Genomic DNA, 20,346 nt, shown 5'->3' on the forward strand with positions numbered 1-20,346 from the left:
CCTTTTCCGCATCTTCATATCTTCCAATCTCTGCCAAAATAATTCCAATATTCAAGTGAGCTACTGCCAAGGAAGGTCGATATTGTATTGCTCTCTTGTATCTGTGCATGGCTTCTTCATATCTACGTTGCTCTTGATATAGAAGGCCCCTGAATAAATGAGATGAGAACTCTAAGGGCAGCTGCTTTCATTGCGTTGGTTGTCTAAATATATGTTGCGTAACATATTTACAGTTTATATATATTTAACAAGTTGCTGTCATGTATTCTAACAAATTTCCAACAGTATTATTAGGTGTATGATGGGAACATACAAAATATAAAGTCAACATTAAAATCCTGAAATGCAGGTTCACAGTATTAAATAAGGGCCTAATTCCTAATTTTTTGAGAAAACATTGCACCCGTGAATAAGATCTCATAGATCATTTTGCGTACAATTCAATACTGCAGAAGAGTATGTTACAGCTCATTTTAAATTTGATTTATTGCAATCACAACAAGAGAGCAAAGCTAAAATATAGGAACATGAAGATCCAATAAGTATAATAGCTAGTCGCGGTACCGGTAGCCTATGAGACTGACACGAAAATGTGGCTGAGCAGCGAATTTGTAATGACGTAGCGGTCACGCTAGTCAACTTAGGTACAACAAAAGAACAATTCTAGATTATAATTGTCTAATTGGCCAACACAGAAATTTGGGACCTCCTGAAGTATGCGCACCAAAATGGCGCACAACTGGAACTCAGGTTGTGTACCAGGTTAGGGTTCAGGTTATGCGACATCTTGGTGCGCATACTTCAGGAGTACCGAAATATACCCCAACGAGAAAGACGACAACAACAACAATTTAACATAGCAATCCACAGGTCAAATCGGTGTCCACTAAAACAGTTTGGTGAGGTGATTGGAAAACTTCGATGCGACTTCTTGTTCAATCAGATTTAGTATATTGTGAACGCTAGATGGTAACCGAGAGTTAAATTATTCGACTATATCAATATGAACGGAGGCTGAATGGTAAACTCGTTTTTTGATTGAACTAACTTTCATAGTGATTGATTAAATTGCTGTAATATTGAACATTATTAATTAAAATGAGTTGAATAAGTAGCAATTTCACGACGGCAGAGACAATCGTTAACGACTAGACTGGAATTCTTTTCATTGGCACAAAAACTTAAAAATAACTGACCAAGAATGTTGAAATAAAACCGCTTCCAACGCATACCCTATTAACACAATGTATCGATTAGGGGGTTCAAAATTAATATCAAAAGCGCACAAAATAGGTCAAAAAGATTTAATATTCTACAGAAAAACCTACATCAGGTTCATTCAGAAAAACAACTAAAAAACTCACATAAGCATAATTTTTACGGATTATCTTTTTCAATAAAATTTGTGACAAAGAAGTTAAATTAATTATTTTTTTTTTTATAATTTTCCGTTGACTTCGAGCTTCTAAAGAAACATTTGCAAGTTAGACAAAGTTTAGGATTATATTTTCGACTACTACCTGAACTTTCACACAACTCTCAACTAGAGAATAACTTGTAAAATGGACAATATGTGGTTGCGGAAATTTGAACAACTGAATACAGGCAAGATCTCCTGTTGACGACGAAAACAATAAAGAAAAGTTAATTGAGGATCATTGACGCAAAAAATAGGATGTGCAGCGCCTATGGGTCTGATGATGGGTTCCTCGACTCGTCGATGCGCAAAAGACCCAAAACAAGCTGACAATAGCTCACCAGTGGGTAAATAATGTTCTTCCTACGTGGTGGGTGCGTGGAGACATTGAGTGAATTGTTATTCCCTAGTATGACAGATCATATATAAACCATACTTTACCCGCCCCATTCATATTCAGTTTAGGTACGGTAGACGTTTGATTGATAGTTATCCTGTGTGAGTTTAGATTTCCAGTGTAAGCTGAAAACATGGTTCAACATGTTGATGGTATTTCCACCTGGTTGAATCGATCAATGGGTCAATTTAGTAGATAAGCCGATGCCCAAAACTAACTCATTGGTCTCCATTCTTTGTGAAACTACAATCATTTTACGCGGCTTCAAACTAATAAGCAAAAAATGATGTGAGATGAGAACTCATTATATAGTTGCAACGTTCAGAATACAAGGAAAATGAGAAAAATCACAGAAAGCTCATCACAAACAATACGCATACAAAAAATATTCCGAAGCAAAAGGAGAACAAATTTATTTTTTACTTTTTCTTTTTTCTTTTAGGTGTTTCTGTGGATATAAGATAGTTATAAGATAACTTAGTCAAATTACTAGATAGTACCATTCAAGTTCTCGATTTTAGCTGTTTAAACGTAATATTTCGATTTGAATCCTTGATTAAATAAGCAGGACAATCCCGATTTCCACAACGAGACTTGATGCTGCTTATCTGTACCAATAATCTTGTGTGCAAAGCGCCTTGATCAGAAGCAACTTACTGTTGATTTATCGTTTGATAATTTTTTTGTTTTTATGAGTTTTTAAGGCTGGAAAGACTGCTAATTTATTGATTCTTATGGTCGAAAAACTTCACGTCGACCTTTCCATGTTACTAATCCAAAAAGAGGGGTTAATTTAAATGATGAGATTATGGCGTGCGTGAGGTACATTGTCTGTTGTTGGGATATTCGGTTGAACACGCCTTGTAACCTTCCTCAAAATAAATAGAATTACAAATAGGTGACCCCGTTTGCAAAAATTTGAGTCAAAATGATTGATGAAAGCGGAAAATATGTTTGATTTCAAATTCTGCAAATTTAAAGTAAAATGTATAGCATCATTGTTATATAATAATTGTTCGAGTTTGTATAAATATATCAAATTACAATGCCTCAGAATTCATAAAGTTATTATTCTATTAAACGTATACCAAATATAAGGTATATAAAAAAAATCTCACAATAGATAGATATTGAAGTCTCTCATTGGCAAGTAAATGATAGTAAATTTACAGCTATAGGATTTTGAAGTATTTGAGAGATTCTAGAATTGTAATTTCATACGAGTATAACTCGCAATGGAATTCGGTATAATTTAGATTCACTTTTCAGTCTCATATTTAGATGTAACTTGCTATCGCAGACAGTTATGTAATACTTTCCGTGAAACTTGTTGTTGCTTGGATATCAACTTCATTTTGTGCTCATATACTCAGAGCAATCAATCTTAGATTTGAAATTGCTCAATAAAATGGTCTACTAGTTCTTTGATAACGAAACGTGGTTCTAATCATAATCAATCAGGCAAGGTCAATGATTACATTTAGCTATCCAAGTTAAATTTATCTACGATACATGTTAGAACGTTCTCATTTAAAATGAACCAAGTTCACAACCGGCTTATGTACGTCAACCATTACAAAACAATGCGAAATCGGAGGAGAAATTGAGCGAGACGTTATGTTCGACGAAATATGGCCATAAAAAACTTCATAAAAATGAAAAAAATTATCTACCTCACATTTAAGATCCTGCATTAAATCTGATGATTATTTTAAATTAGAATAAGCATTCTCGTCTATGAGAGTTCTCGAAAGTTTTTTAAAAATACTTCTTCCATGAAGTAAATAGTAAATATATTTACAAAAATTACAGTGCAAAGTAAATAGTTTCCAAAATAATCTTATTTTTATTTTTTCAAGGTCTGATTGAGCAGGTTCGAACGGAAATGAAATCGCCTATTGGTATTGAAATAAATATTACAATTGATTCAAGCACATATTATATAAAATCCATTTGTGCATGTTCATGTAAAATGGCGCCAATGCAAAATAAAAATGTGTCTTTTATTCGCATATAAACATTAGAAATGAGTGTAATTCACAAAAAAATGTATAAAATCAGGAAAATTGAATCATGAAATAATAATTTTTCTTCAATTCATGTCATGTTTTACTTGTGCTTCTCAGATACAGTTTCACAGTAAGTGTAAGTAATGTTATTTGCATAATTGTTTTTGGAAGTTATTCAACGGTTGAACAAACAGGAAAAAGACAACATTTTCTTTGCGTATCAAAAGCAAATTTGTCAAATTTGTTATGAAAAATGTTTTGGACCTCCTGAAGTATGCGCACCAAGATGGCGCACAACCTGAACTCAGGTTGTGTACAAAGTTAGGGTTCAGGTTGTGCGACATCTTGGTGCGCATACTTCAGGAGTACCAAAAAATGGATAAGTCGTGATTGCTACTGTACTGGTGTTGCCACAATCTCATTGGATTCAGTAACATGAATAGAATCGTTAATTCCAGCATTTCTATCTAATTAGAAATCCCAACAAAAATTATATAATTTTATTTACTTTGTTATCTTATTGAGCAATCTATAGAATTGCAGTTTTGGTTCAACCAGCGTTTCAAAACAATAGCGTTTCAATGTACAAATGTAGAAAAACACGGAAATCGTCAATAACAAATTACATTTTTGTTCATTTCCTGGAACACAGTCCGCCTCGACAGAAATGTATTTTTACGACAATTCATCGACCTAGAAACTTCACCAAACAGTTTTATCTGTGACTTATGTATTAGGTTCGCCAAGCCGAGTATGATACGACATCATTTTTACAGGGATAAAAAACGAAATCGAAAGAGCGATTTATACAGTCTCATATTTCAGTTTTGAAAACAAGCCAAAGATATGCTTGGACACGGATCATGGATAAACCACGAGTATTCTGTGCAATTATACTATAATACATGTTCGATCGACCATGATAAAATCGGTAGGTATAAATCTTGAGGTTACGAACATAAAAATTTTAGCATTGCAGAATAAATTTACAAAAATACCCCAGCGTCGCGGACAACTTGTGAGTAATATTGTCTATACGTGACAAATTCGATATTCAACATTGATTAGTTTCAAGATAAACTTTGATGTGGACTAGACCGCCATTATTACCACATGAGAATGTGGTGTTTCGTCCTGCGTGAATCCCCCTTTTACAACCAGGGTTTGAATTGAGTGTATGTTGTTTAAATTTTCTTTATAATTCGTAATGAAGTTAATTGAGTAATTTTATTTGTTTTTGATACTTTCGCAACTTCAGTGAGTAGACATAACGATGATTCTTCAAAATAAATTTTAAGTTGCTTTTAATAAACATGAAAACCGCAACAATGAGTTAAAAAAGAAGAAATAAATGAATTTGCGTCAGAGAATCAAAGATGAATGGTTTTCGTTCGACATAATTTTTTTACCTTAAAAATATATTTTCAATTCCCTCAAAAATTGAATCAAAATCCAAACACAAAAGCAACCCAAAAAATCTATTATAAACCAGTTTTATTTCTTTGTCGTAAAATGAATTTACAACACGAGATGAGTGATGTAAATATTGCTTTCTCAAACCGCATTATTTCATTTCCACGCAACATAGCAATATATCTATCAAATCCATCATTATATTCGAGAAATTCTGTTTTCTATTACACTCAGACAAATGCCTTACCAGTTCAAAATGTCAAGTGGGGCTTATCCAAAAGATGTTGAATCTTTCTCCACCATAATACAGACAGGGGGAAAACTGAATACACAAAAATGGCGGGTTACGTTGGAGTCATAACTGTTTCTATAAATATTAAATATTAAAAAAAACTTTATATAGCTAGCTGAAAGTGCAGATATTGAATATTTTAAAAACTGTTTTTCAATGCAAATTTGAAAAATTAAAACAATCAAAACCTTATAAAAGCAATTCTTGAACAGGTCAAGTGGGGCTAATCTCAAGAATACACAAAACTGGCGTAGTTCTGAACCTCACATAATTTTGAAATATCTTTTATCACTATATCGTATTATGAAAAAATTTAAACTGGATTGTCGGATACCGGTATATTTAAACATTTGCATATTATTCTTACAGTGCTAACGATATTCAACATCGTACACATGAATTCTCTTCAAATTCATAGCAACTTAAAATTACTTTTCTTTAAATTCGTGACGTGGATGAGGATTGAAACTAGAAGAAATGCATGAAATTACAGCAAAATCATTTCATTCAAAATTTGTGACGTGGGTAATTAGGGATTGTAACTAAAATACAAATTAAATCATAAAAAGTTGAACTTTCTGGATGATAACAATAACAATAATGGTCATCGCAATTTTACGATTGACCACGCAGAAAAAATCTACGGTACGCTTCCCTGACTTTTCGGTACTTGAAATCATTCTGCACCACAGGTGGTCGGGGTCTTTTTTGAATATCACTCAAAGAGTAATATAATCAATTCGAACTCGATCAAGCCTGTGTCTCGAATAAATTATTACTGAAAGCCTTGATGTTTCCATTTTCCATGCTTAATCATGTATGGGTTTAAAACATAAGTCAATATTTTTGGAATTAAATTTCGACGTGTTGACAGACGACGTAATCTTTGCGTGAGTGTTATCATTGCGCGTACGTAATTGGTTTGTGACTTCATCAGTGAAGTTTTACCCGGATGAGATCTGAATCAAACTGCCATAGTGTGTCACATTACAACACATTCGATTTCACTGTCATAAAAGTACATCAATTCAGTAGTTGGGTGTGGTATTGACAGTGAGCTTGTATATTGATACTGAGCGATAAATCGTACAATTTCTAAATGAACCGTGTCGTATGATTATACCTCATTAAATCGTCTTTTTACGCTTTCACTTTCCCTCCTTCAAACTTTTTATAAATATGCACAATATATTTTATGCAACAGTCTTACATGCTTACACATTTAGCTCATTTTACTAAATCTGTCAGATAATAATCAGACAGGAGCAATACTGTAATCCACGGCCCTGATTACTAACTCAGCCCGGAGGCCAACGATACGCAAAATTATTTTTGATACAGCTATCGAAAATATAGAAATTATAGGACACTAATTTAGAATTTGGACAATGGAACATGTTGTGAATTTATAACCCAATATACCAAAGTATATAGTTTCGTTGGCTCGATACCATAAAAATCACGATTAGGTGATGATTGGAAGGACCAACATTTTGACTTCAAGCAATCAAAACCAGCGACCAAAAGAGCACAGACTTGTGGAATTTTCATACTATTTGACCAGGTAAACCAATGTTTACCATGGGACGGGACATTTCTGTAATTTAGCACGAACAATTTGTCATTGGCGCCAGTAATTTTTCTGCATCAAATTTAACGTGCAAGTTTTGCACGTTTGCCAAAGATACCCAGTTCGAATCGTAAATCTTGTCCTAAAATAGCATGAGTATATAGGAAAAATCTGTAGTGATGGATTCATAATGATGCCATCATAAAACACCATCAAAATGTCTTCCCGACTAAGGAAAAAATAAATGTTTTGATTGCTGATAATAACTAGGCGCCACAATAAGGTGAAATACTTACTTGGAGAAAGTTTCATTTTTTAATCATCTGACAGAAATCAAGTGAACAAGAAGAGCCACTGATGCTGCCCATACAGAAATCCAAGTATACAAAGCCTCACAATAAAAACCAAGCACTATGCTCAAATTTTAATAATTATAAATTATCTTACAAATTATAGTGAACATCAGCCATATTTCCCCTTTCTTTCAATGCTTGAATATATGAAAATTCTGCTTCTTTTATTTTTCCTTGAACCTTCAAAACGTTGCCAAGATTTGCCCATGATTTAGCTGGTGATGTCATCACGCCAGATCTAAAACAAAATACATCATCAACATGAATTCCAACTCAGAGTGTAACAGCTTTCAAAAATGTATCAAAATATAAATGAAAACGAGCGATGGATGACACTTAACGCGAATAGAATTTTGATTTTCAGTCAATTTGGTACGAATTTCATATCAAATTTCTATTGTTGTTGTAACAACTTCGTGAAGTCACTATGCCAAAATGAAATTCTGCGGACATTTAAGCAGTTTTCTGAGATTTTCTTGTAATACTAATTACGTCATAGATAACGACGTCATATAAATTTCATATTCCAACGACACCACAATGTATAGTATAAACACAACATCTGAATAGAACTCGTAAAAAGACTTCACCTGTACAAGTTGTATTCGTTTGACCAGTCTCTGTTTCGGATAACAGTTTTACATGACAATGCCAGAAGAAACATCAGTCCACACAGTTTTATAAAACTCCTGAATCTAAAAAATAAGCCATTATGAAGAATAGGAATTGCACATTAATGTCTTTTATGAAATAAATAAAGAAAGCAAAAAAATTATATCTGCAGGCTACAGCTGGCCAGTCGCCACGAACTCCTATTCGAGACATTCGATTGTCGTTTTAAATTTGAAATCAAACGTTAAAATTAAACTAGTCTAAAATGTTAATCATGGACGTTTTTCAACGATTTCCGAAGGTTATTTCAACGTTGAGGAGTCTACAGGAGTCAGGGGAGGGGCTACAACTTACGTCAAAGTGAAAAATCGTATGTGGACGGACGTATTGTTCCAACTTGTGGCTGATTTAAACCTGTCCTACTTCCAACTCTTGTTCAACTACATACGTTACATATGACACATCATACGTTAAATTGAATAATAACGCATAACAAGAATAGTTAAATTCGGGAAGAGATTTTGATTTCCTAACATATTATTTAGAATATCTATTTACAATGTTGATATATTGAGTTCAGAAAGGTATTCCTAATATGAAACGTTTTATGGTTGGTCAGAATGTCTTAAATTTCACAACTTTAAATGAAGTGATACGATAAAGTGATAAATTTTTTACTTTCTCCAAAAATATAAAATTTGACGGTCAAATGGATAGAATATGGGCTTCAATGTGTTACATTGCAGGTTTAAGCCTTGGTGATGACGGTATTCGGCTATATCTACCAAACTTGAAAGATTCCACAAATCACTAGCACTACGACAGCAAAGTAGCAATTTGTATGGAACAAATGTGTAAACGTTCAATAGGCTGAATATTGATAATATACCTAAGTTTGCTATTGCGTTCTGGTATTCTAGACAAAATCTTCTTGTAAGCAATACCCAGTCCTTCTGCCACTAAAACGCAGAATCCAACACTCGGAAGATATAAGAGCCTTTCGGCAATTACGAATCCGACGTAGAAAAACAAATTTGTTGCCGGAATGAAGGAAATAATCATTATTGCGATTCCCATAAGTGTTGCATTGTTTTGACATTTTGAAGAAGAATATTGTGAAATTTGTTCATCTCGCGTGTGGAAGGTTTTCAAAGTCTCTACTCGTGTTTTTGCTGGAAGACTCTAGAAAACAAAACGCGAAAGTGAATTTTCTTGTAATTTATCGAATTTTTCAAATGTTATGAAAAGGTAACAGTGAGAGAGAAACCTGCGACTACAAAATAATAAAGAATTGTTTAACCAAACTACTTCCTAGTTCCTAATATAACATTTTTTCCGAGACTCTGGAAACAACTTAACTAGTTTGTTTGGAATAATGTAACTAACAACAAGTTTTCATTATTCATATTTTACTTGTATTTGATTGGCCACTGATTAACTTGCCCAAATGAAATATGTATCTGTTTCAAGAAGAGTGGCAGTCTTGCATTGTACTGTTGTTAAACAAAACTGATTATTTTATTGAAGGAAATTTGCCGTGTTAACGATGTTATTCGTATTTAACCCAAGCAACAAGTATGTCGTTCAGAATATTTTATAATTATGGTTGAATTAAATTAGATTAGAATTAGATGTGGAGACGTCGAATAAAAACATAAAAAAAATCTAACCATTCCCTTATTCTGACCCTTATTCGTCATAATCAACACATACAAACCTTTTTACAAGAATGATTCCTTCGTTCTCTTGTTTCATGACTTTCTTCTCCACTTTCTGTTGCATATCCTGAACTATTTGTTGATTCGGGAAAGTCGCAAGGCAAGCATTTTGCATCAGAAACGTTCAACAATAACTTTGGCGTATCAGTTGTGAGATGTTTTGTTGATGGATGTAGATTTTCTTTTTTTACAGATAAATCGTTGCAACTTTCATTAGGCCAGATCGAGCAATTTGTATTTTCCATGTGTATACCTTCATCGTTTATTTCTACTGAACCAATGTCGCCTTTGTTTAGAAGCGCTTTCAGAAGAGCAGTCGAATGTACATATTCATTATCAAGTGTTCGCTTCATATCTGCATTCTGTGACTTGCCTAAGATTTCCTCTGTGGCATTATTTTTCCGTTTGGAATACTCATCAATATGGAACAAAGATAGTGTGTCGTTTCCATGTGATATAATCATTGCCTTGTCTTTTTCTCTGAGCGTTTTCCACAAATGTCTTCCTATCAGAAGCAATCCAAAATAGAAAACAATTGTAGACAAATTTCTAACGTCCCAAACTGACTCAATCAAAGGTATGCCTCCCCAATCGTAACTCAGTTCTGTCGGACAGATGAGCAACTTCATATTGAAGACTATTAAGTAATGGAAAGTTAAAGTTCTTGTCAAAATAGATTCAATAGTACTGGCCGGATTATCAGCTGTTGAGAATGATGGAAGAGAAACAGAAGTTGATGATGAGAATATATACCATGGTGATATTCTAACCATCAATATTAGAAGCGTCGCCATCACAAGTTTGCGTACACGTAGTCTCATCTTACGGAATCTTTCTGAGTTTATCTGAATTGAAAATAATTTACATTGTACTGAGCATTGGATGGGGATTCGAAAACAGGATAATATTGTCCAATTTCAATCTAAAATTTAAAAAAGATCATACTTTTGCTTAACTTCGCGTTATTTTTTAAAGTATTTGACCAAAATATAATTCAATACATAAATATGTTTATGAAGATGTTACACAAGTCAAAAAATTCGCTACAGCATGGATGAATATAGTCAGCATTGCCAGACCAATGAGGCTCACAGCTAATAATTAGTATTTTACTGGATATTTTCAAATATATTTAAACAAAGGGAAGGGAACTTTTTATGACCATCCATATTTCATATGGAAATTTCTTAGAGTGTAGAATTGTGTAAAGCACGATGTAATAAAAGCTTAATGTATCGTATAAATAAATAATGGGAAGAGTCAGTTACATCCCTGATATTCGAAACGACCATACACAGCATTAAGTGTTACATTATACATGGTCATATATTTTATAAAATATAATCAAAATGTAAGTATAATTAACCTATTTATATGCAGTACAGATGGCAAATAAAAGGCAAAAAGTCTGTCGAAAGTCATTACTGTAATGGCAAATAAAAGGCAAAAAGTCAGTGCTTACGATTTCGATTGTCCATATTTGAAACCGATACATAAGATGTACATTTATGCACCGACATTTGGGGAGGAACCTAAATTTTGTGTGTTGTGCTATAAGGATTGAAATATATGGGATAAATGTACATTTATGTGTGCGTACTTGTACTGATGTACCTGTGTGATACACGTTGTGAAAGTCCCAGTAAAACTCCATAGCCAGAGGGCAGACGGGTGAGGACGGGTCCAGGATTAATTTCGGCAAATTACGCACATTCTTGTGCTTTTGATTTCAAAAACCGCTATACAGAACAAATGTAATGATCTATTTGAGAAAAAACGATATTTTTCTCATATTTACATTTAAGATGATAATTTTTTTTCATCGTTAGAGCCAATGTCAGAATTCGTTACATATATTTAATGTAGTTATTTCGGAAGATCACACTCTCAATAAGGTGAACTTTACGTCAACTGGATATATGCAACAGTCCTATAGATGTGCGTCGATGTGAGACGGGCTCGAAATACCAAGTCATCGTATTAACTTCCCATTAGCCTTTCAATTAAGACAAGTAAACGATGCTTAAAATATATGGAAACGAAAGCCAAAACGAAGTGGTAGAACGGCAGTCTTCACGAATAATGCAAAAGCGGAACCGCCACAAGGTGCGCGATTTTTGATTCATCTTCGCACACAAAAAAACGAATTCCATATAGCCCACAGAAATTTATGAAATAAATAAAAGTAATAGCATTTTAGCGAAAAATACAATCTTCAACTACTAAAAATTTCAGAAGCAATTGGTCCTGTAGTTAAATGGAAAGGTGATTTTTTCATAACAATGAGAAGACAAATATCAACAATAACAACAACATAACAGCCTGACGACCCATATGTACATTTCGTGTCCAAATATACATAAAATGTAAAGCATTGTAAACAAATCAGTGCGAGGTTTATACCATGTAAATGACTTATTCAATCTAAATCTGTAAGTTTTGTATTAGCGTATATAAGGCTCGGCAACGAATGAGTTTTATAGTGGAAGTCGATGTTGGGTATCCCAACTTGGGATAACTCATTTAACAATAAATCAAAACATTGTTGTTACTCCGATAGAATCTGATATTTCATCTTAGAAGTTCCCTCTATATTGACAAAGGTGCGTTTGAGCGATATCGCTAAAAAACCACGTTCGTATTAATCCACCTGCAAACATTCCCAACACTTAATGAGACGCCGGTGGCGTCGCAGCACAGCCGCGGAAATCCAGCGCATTAAGTTAGGCAAACATCGGCCTTTCAATACGTTGAATTTTGACCTTACTGCTGATAGATTTTATGGCATCTGAATGGATTGATTATACTGTTAAAAACTCGACTATGTTAACAGCAATTCTACCATCGTGAGTCGCGTATACCGGTATGTTCGTTTTAAACTGATCTTTGAGTACGAATAAAATGTAGTGACTACGCAATTGTTGTCTTACTTTACAACAAATACATTACTACATGATGTACAAATCGAATGTTAATTCGAGAGATTTTGTTTGTTGTTTGTTTGTTTGTTTGATTCGCTTAAATTCCAACAAACGTTCTCAAATACTTTTTAGTCTTGTTAAAGAAGTTAAGGAGTTGAATAAAGAATGTTTCCAGAAATATTTTTTACATGCACAACAAGACATCAAACAACATCTATCTCAAAATATCACCAAATACTATTGTGAATATTGTGATATGTGGTGACAATGTGACATGCACCACGCGATTTCATCCAATCATGTAATATGACAATTGAAACTATAGTAGTGTACTATCTAATTCAAACATTACAAATCTCCTTTCAGTAGGAAAATTACCTGACAGAGCATCACTTGCAAAGTAGACGATATTCCCATGTTGCTGGAGATGCAGATGTCATAGATCGCACATAATGGCAAAGCACATGCTCCATTTTCTTTGCTCAAAATCGCACATAATGCAAAAACGTACGATAACGATACCGTGTATTTTGCGGTAATATTCCCTGTAGGAGATAGAATCTTTTGAAACAGTTCAAAGATAGTTTGCTTTGAAATTCTAAAATATGTTTGCTTCTGGTCAGCCGTTTTGTTCCCAGTATTGCTGTATTGTTTTTCGATCGGAATCGTGGATGTCTTTGTAAAATCAGTGCAGTGATTTCGTTTTTTGTCTTTCCACCTCAGCTTAACCCTACGTTTTTGTTTTGGAATGTCATTTGAGTGTGACGTCACAGTTTTCTTTTGATTTTGCAAATAATCATTCTTCTTTGAGTCTAACTGACCATGTTTGTAATTGCAGTCGTCACAGTGTCGCGTATAAGACAGTAATGCTGAAAAATTACAAATATTTCAATGGATTATGAATATTTAATATTCATATACGAATTGACGGAAGTCTAGAAACATTTGCTCTTCTGGAATCAAAATGCGAAGTACGTTTTTAAAACTTAAAAGCAGAATGTTATTCAGATAACACAAGTTTCAAAATGTACTAAAGCAATAGATTAAATGGCATTGTGCTCTTTCATTTCCATGAAGTTTACCTTCATCTTTCTCAAGCATCTTTGGTATACAGATTTCATAAGAATCCAGTCGTACAAAAACGTGGATTGAAGTATATTCTCACTATAAATGGTTGATGTATAACTTACTTGCCAAGACAAAAATGCATGAAAGTATATCTGCTCTTCCCACAATTCCAGCCACTGCTTCTGTGTGAATTGGGTGGACGGCAAAAAAGAGTCCTGTGAATACGATATAACGTTACAAAATGTCTTGAAAATAAAACATAACAACAATATCTTTAGGATTTTCACAAACCTACGGACTTGAAATGATTTGATGACTCCATGCTGAAGATTCTCGTTTTCAAGAATTTGACAAATAACCAGGTAGAAATTGCATGAAGAAGTATGTTTGTTGAGTGATATGACCAGGGTTCAAATCCAGATATAAAATAGTTAAGCCTGTAAATGGTACATGTAATGAGAATAAATAATGATGTTGAAAAAGTACTAAGTACTGCACAAATATATGGAACGAGGAGTATCGTTAAAATGACGACTACTATTACATAAAACAAAGTGGTGTCTGATGTGTATCAAAAATGTCTTGTACCACACATCCCCCTAATCCCACTTGTTCCATCTATTCCACACTTCCTAGTCCAAGAGTACATACAGTTCGTGTCCCATAACAAAAAAAAGGGGACTAGAGTTTATAATGGAATAGCAATACAAAGAATAAATAAAAAAGAAAGCAGCCTAACCTGAAAGACAATGTTGTAATTGGTCTGTAAGATTTGTGACTTCCAGAATGTGTCATCCGCGTTCCCCAGAAATCATCAAGAAAAATATTATACAGTGGTGTTGAGGTTCGGACATTGAGATTCTTGAGAATTGCCCGACTGGAAAAAGTAACATGAACCACAAATTGAATATACCAATTACATCCAAATTTGATAATTAAATTATCTTGCCAGAAACGTTTTTGTGTTTCTAGTCTATTTATGGCGTTCAAACAAAACGTGATACTGGGCTTGGCAAAATACAATTAATTAGGAATTAACATACATTCTTGAATGCTAGTATGTATTCAAATCATTTTTTTATTTCAACAAATAATGTTGGGTATATATTTTCTAGAATGATTCATGCGTTTGCCCCAAATAAGGCTCGAGAAAAGCATCAGGATCACGTAAGGGCTAAAGAAAAGTCTTTTATTATTTCTTGTTATAGAAAGAGGTAATATCACACGAAAAAAGATCCAGTTTTGACTGATTTCGCGATATAAGTTTTTCAGACCGTTAGAATACAAAAAACATTTGCGCAAAGTTCACACGTACACAATGCCAAGTTTTCTCTTAGGTTGGAGATTCACTATTAAAATTTTCATTGAGAGTTTTGGCTGTTTGCTGATGTATGAGCTTGGCAAATTAGGCACTAAGAGACTTCATTTACAATTTGTTTTGTTAAACTATCAATATTATATATATAATGTCTCAATGTTAGTGAATAGTATTTATATATCACTTTCTAGTATTTTGAAAAGTCATCTTCAGACGACATTACGCTTTCATTGAGTACTTAATATTGCATTCATCCGTGCAGAAAAAGACTTTCAATGCGTTTTGTATCCGACACATATACATACATAACATACTCGAACAACTTCTACAGCGAACTCGAATGAAAAGATCCACACATGGCACATTGCTTTTTCCAAGCCAGCTTGTACCAGAATCATTTCATCAAAGAAATATGGTTTTAGAAATGGGGGCAAATTCTGTTTTAGACATTTCGCAATGATTAATTATATAGGGACGTGCTGAATAGGAAGTGATGAACACTATTACCAGTTTAAGATTTGTTAATTTTAGTCATGTACTCTTCAACAAGAAATATATTTATAACCCTGAATCGATCGCAAGGTTCAGGTTGCGTACGTCACTACAGTAGTGATTTCTAAGCGAGAGCACAAATACGAATCTCATGAGATATGATCGAGATCTTGATTTTTGGTGGTTTCCTAATCGACCACAGCTGAAGAATGGTGCTTCTAAATAAACACGAATTGCTGCTATATTATAAATTGTCATATCGTTCATGGGTGTTGTATATTATCATAGCGTGATTCGTATTTTGTTGCCGTAGAAGTGTGTTCTAGGAGTTTTCTTCATCTTGTCTGCTTTTCAAGACCTAGTAATGTACAGATATTATTGCTAAAAATATCGTCCCTATCCTCATGGGAGTTGTCAAATGTAGCTAGCAACAACGCAAATTACAAGTTCTAGTATTTACTTGACGAATACAGACAGGGTTAATTATGAACAGTTTCAATATCTCCATTATTCCCGTTAGGCAATTACACATGAAAAAGAAGTCATATATTAAGCCTTTCTGTAGGTTAAGCTAAAAGGCTTTCAAAACAATTTCTTCGTTGTTGGTTTAAGCTATTAGAAATATTTGCTTTAAATTCCACTGTTCATTTCAGAATTTGTGATCTTTGTAAAAACTTCAATTCCACTTCAGAAGTTTCTGCCCGAATTAGCCCAGTGTTTAGGACAAAGGTATTCACTACACTATCAGAAAATGGCCGAGTTCTAATCGCATCCAGAAGCCTGAAATATCTACTGTCAATACTTATTCGAGTATGACAATTACATATTCTGATTCAACAATTCTATTTAAGTTTATTTTTTACTGGCTATAATACAAAAATCCAAAATACACAAGCGGTGAGATGAAAGAGAGTTTTGAAAAACAAAATAATGGAATACAAACTACTTTGAAATGTTGTTTTAGACATAGGTATAGGTCTAAATACTATGTGAGATTTCTTAATAAGTTAATATTAGAAACAATTCATGACTATTCATCTTGTGTTACATAGAACTTTTTTAGAAGTTCTGTGATTTTCCTTTAAACTTTCTGCTCTAAGGTTTGAACATTGGGGAGGGGGGGGGGAGTATCGAATTTCAATTTCTAGTGTATTTTGATTAAATTTTTTCAATAAAACTGATTAAAACCACAAAATTCTGAAAATCAATCTAACTGTACCTGCAAAAGATACTATATTGGTGACAAAATTCATCATGTTGTTGACATATTAGCTACATGTCATATTTCTATACCCTGGGTTGAGTTTCCAGTGGGACTAACGATTTATCCTTCTTCTTTGCTTTTGTGATGGTGGGCCCGTATATAATGTGAGGATGCTGTATAGCAAGAGTGAATAGAGAGTGAAGATTCAAGACCCTTATATCACTTAAGATGTTACTCATAGTTGACAAAATAAGCTCCAATAATATAAACATTTTTCTTGGTCATGACGATGGTAGCTTTGACCCGACGTACATTTGTTTGTGGTCGTCTATACAAGGCAGAAACAATCATATTTCGTGCCAAACTTATTCAAGTATGGAATACTACCAATTTGAGGCTTATGGTCATTGTACATCTATCACCCATTCTTGTCGGAGCTATAAATTCCAGTATACCCTTGCTTCATGAATTATTTAATTTGTATTAAACAATAAATTTGATCTTTAGAATAAAGTTTACTTTGACAACAGTATGGGGAGTTTTCCATAAGCATGGACAATATTTTTGTAGTTAAGATGTAAACAGACCTGTGTCATTTTACAACATAAGTTGGATTTGGATCCAAAATATCAATATACCGGTACTCATTATTTAATAATAGCCTATTAATGGCTAACCAACCCGGATTAAGCAGAGTCACTCGCCCTAATTTTCAGGTCAAACTTCAAGGTAATATTTGCCTCATGGAGTCCGGCGATTCTCGTCGCTTATTCAAAACCAATTACAAAACCATCTGTAACTTGCAAACAAAAATTATTTTCCAATTTGATTCTAAGGCATTATGATGGAACACACTATTCCACGCCGATTTATGTGAATATTTGTTTTAATCATAGAGTCACAAAATTCCGCTGGGAGATAAATACGGTCGAAAAATCCGCAAGTGATTACTGATTTGACAGAAGCTGATCAACGCAATCTATATATAATAAGAGTCTATTTAATGTTGTGCCATGATCTCGGCTTGAGAATTATAATTTGGCTGAATCTCAAAAAGAATACACTTAAAAATCTACTCTCACAAAGTGCATTTTAATTGAATCAAATCAATTTTAGGTCAATATGTTGCTATGTCACCAAAATTGCTATGTGTTTGCAACAGAATTACATTCTATATAAAAATCACGATTGTTAAAACGAGTGGGGAATAAGGGTGAGTTAGTTCTTGGAAAATTCGTGGGAACCCACCATTAAATATAATCAAAATTCGGTAATTGAATTGGCATCTGTGAACTAAATCCAAATTCTTTTGTTGGAAAGTTATTATTAGATTTATTATTTTTAATGTAAAGAATATTACTCTCGCAGCCATGTGGAACTGAGATAGTTCAAAACCGTCACCGAAAGAATATTGTATGTAACAAAACATTGAAAACGTAAGCGTGAACTTTTTGCCAAGCAAGAACAGGCGTCCTAATGGGGAGCTTCATCGCCCAGTCATACTTGACTGAATGCTAAAGATATCAATGCCTTCACAATTAATGAATTACCACGGGATGGGATCAATTTTTTCTGTTCTCGGTACATATGTAAAGAATAAGTACGTATACATAATTTCACTGAACAGACGATTCAAAAGAAAGTTACCTAAAGCATTGCGCCTACCAAGCAGTCGCCCACCAGGTTTGAAACAACCACAATTTTCCCGGACCGGTATGGCCTACAAACCCCGTACATCTTGGGTAACCAATCGACTTCCCTGTAGCCGGGTGACCTGCCTCAGGTGAACTCGCTATATAGTTGCCCACACGTATATGCTTCCATGCCTTGAATTCAGTTTCGGATAGTTTTAAGGTGTTTAACATCAAAAATATAATTTGAGAAGAAAACACTGACACAAACATTTATTTTCCAGAAATGGGTGTATATGCTTAATATAAGATTGGATGCTTGGATGAAAATAGTTAGAGTAAGAATATAAGAGGCATCAATGGTCGAATTTGGGATTCGGGCAAATTGACTCTCGCATATGACATCCGAATGTTTAGTGAATATATATAAGTATACTCAAATATGAAATTACTGCAAAACTAAATATGAATCACAATCTTGAAATGTCAATTTGTGCTTAGATCCGCCAAACAAAACTACCAACAAAACTTCGCCATTTTGAAAATATAGGCGAGATTGGATAACCCTACGATATTCGTATTGATTGTGGATAGAAATTTGAGCAATGAAGCGTTTTATTGTAAAGTAGAAAAAAGTTGTTAATTTATATAAAAAAAAAAGTTAATACTTTTTTACATATTATCATGATTAAAAATCAACGCGACATGAAATTTGTCTATGACTTGTCACATTATATTAATATTTACGAAAGAATTGATACAATACAAAATGCTTTTATAACTTTGAAATGACAGTAAAGCTGACAATTATTTTGAACAATGAGTTTTCTTTTTTTTGTTCAACGGATTTGATTGAATGCCGTTAATACCAGCATAAGACAACGTATTCCTTCAAGCTTAAGCGCTGATCGATCCACTTAAAGTGATTTATGTATTTAACGACCGGTTTGACAGTTATTGGATAAATTTTCGAGGGAAAAAAAAGAAAACCAAACATGCTCTTTAATTTTCAAGTTTTGATGTTTTTCTTGCTGGATAACACTTATCTGAGGAAGCGAAAACAACAAATTTACTGTTGGTAACAGGATAATTAGGACTGCACCTTATACTCATTTACCAGAAGCGGTTTGTTGATCGCTATTGTTTGCGCCATGTAAATTCAGTTCACACATAATAAGTATGTTCCACAGTTGAATCGCATTTTGCTAACTATTTTTATGATCTTATATAAATTTGGCAACATAGATCATTAAATTCGGTGATATCAAATAATATTATTGTGTGAATTTTGTTGCGTTCAATGTAACCACATTTTGAATGGAATTGCCCTGAATCGATCAACCCAGGATTTGCTACTAGTGACCACAACTGCTTAGGGACTAAGACGTTCTCATAATAGGGTTTAAAATAAGCGACTTCAAATATATATCATCTATTTTAATAATTTTTTGTCATTTCATCGAATCGATGTTGGAAAAGAGAAGGTCATATTCACGAGTCAAGCATGTAAATTGTGGCAGCAAATGCATCTAATGAATTTTATTCTAAATTTGGATAATTTCAAATTTAAACTGAAATTTGAAGATAAGAGGGACAAAGAAATCAGCAATGTGTATAACATTCTATTATAAAACCCTACAAAACACCATCTCCTATTCTTCCAGTCTTATGATTGGCTAAGATTGACAGAACAGCATAGAATAAAATTCTATGTGTTTATATAGTTCCCGAATTTATTTTATCCATTTAACCACCGTGATCAAGAATGCTTCAAACCACATTAATTTGCAATAGAAAAATTCTATTTTAATGTTGCATCAATACTTTTCCAAACCAAAGCACCTTATCGCGACAAATTTCAATATCCATAAAATCATGATAAAATAGGGGGGTTTTTAATTCTATTTTTATCTTAAAAGCAAGCTTGCATG

General features: G+C 33.6%; 1 protein-coding gene across 1 annotated transcript in view; it reads right to left on the bottom strand.

The window, feature by feature from the left end:
* The window catches only part of LOC120336152 (protein O-mannosyl-transferase TMTC2-like), a 57,479-nt gene that overhangs the window by 29,004 nt on the left and 8,129 nt on the right, over nt 1-20,346 (bottom strand). Inside the window, exons 2-10 of the mRNA XM_039403762.2 lie at nt 14,510-14,647; nt 14,062-14,207; nt 13,893-13,985; nt 13,081-13,571; nt 9,781-10,626; nt 8,953-9,245; nt 8,042-8,146; nt 7,546-7,689; nt 2-149 (exon numbers count right to left, since the gene is read on the bottom strand). Coding sequence (XP_039259696.2) covers nt 2-149; nt 7,546-7,689; nt 8,042-8,146; nt 8,953-9,245; nt 9,781-10,626; nt 13,081-13,571; nt 13,893-13,985; nt 14,062-14,207; nt 14,510-14,647 — 2,404 coding nt within the window. The remainder of the gene's footprint in view (nt 1; nt 150-7,545; nt 7,690-8,041; nt 8,147-8,952; nt 9,246-9,780; nt 10,627-13,080; nt 13,572-13,892; nt 13,986-14,061; nt 14,208-14,509; nt 14,648-20,346) is intronic.

This window comes from Styela clava, chromosome 2 (assembly GCF_964204865.1).
Source record: "Styela clava chromosome 2, kaStyClav1.hap1.2, whole genome shotgun sequence".
Taxonomy (NCBI): domain Eukaryota; kingdom Metazoa; phylum Chordata; class Ascidiacea; order Stolidobranchia; family Styelidae; genus Styela; species Styela clava.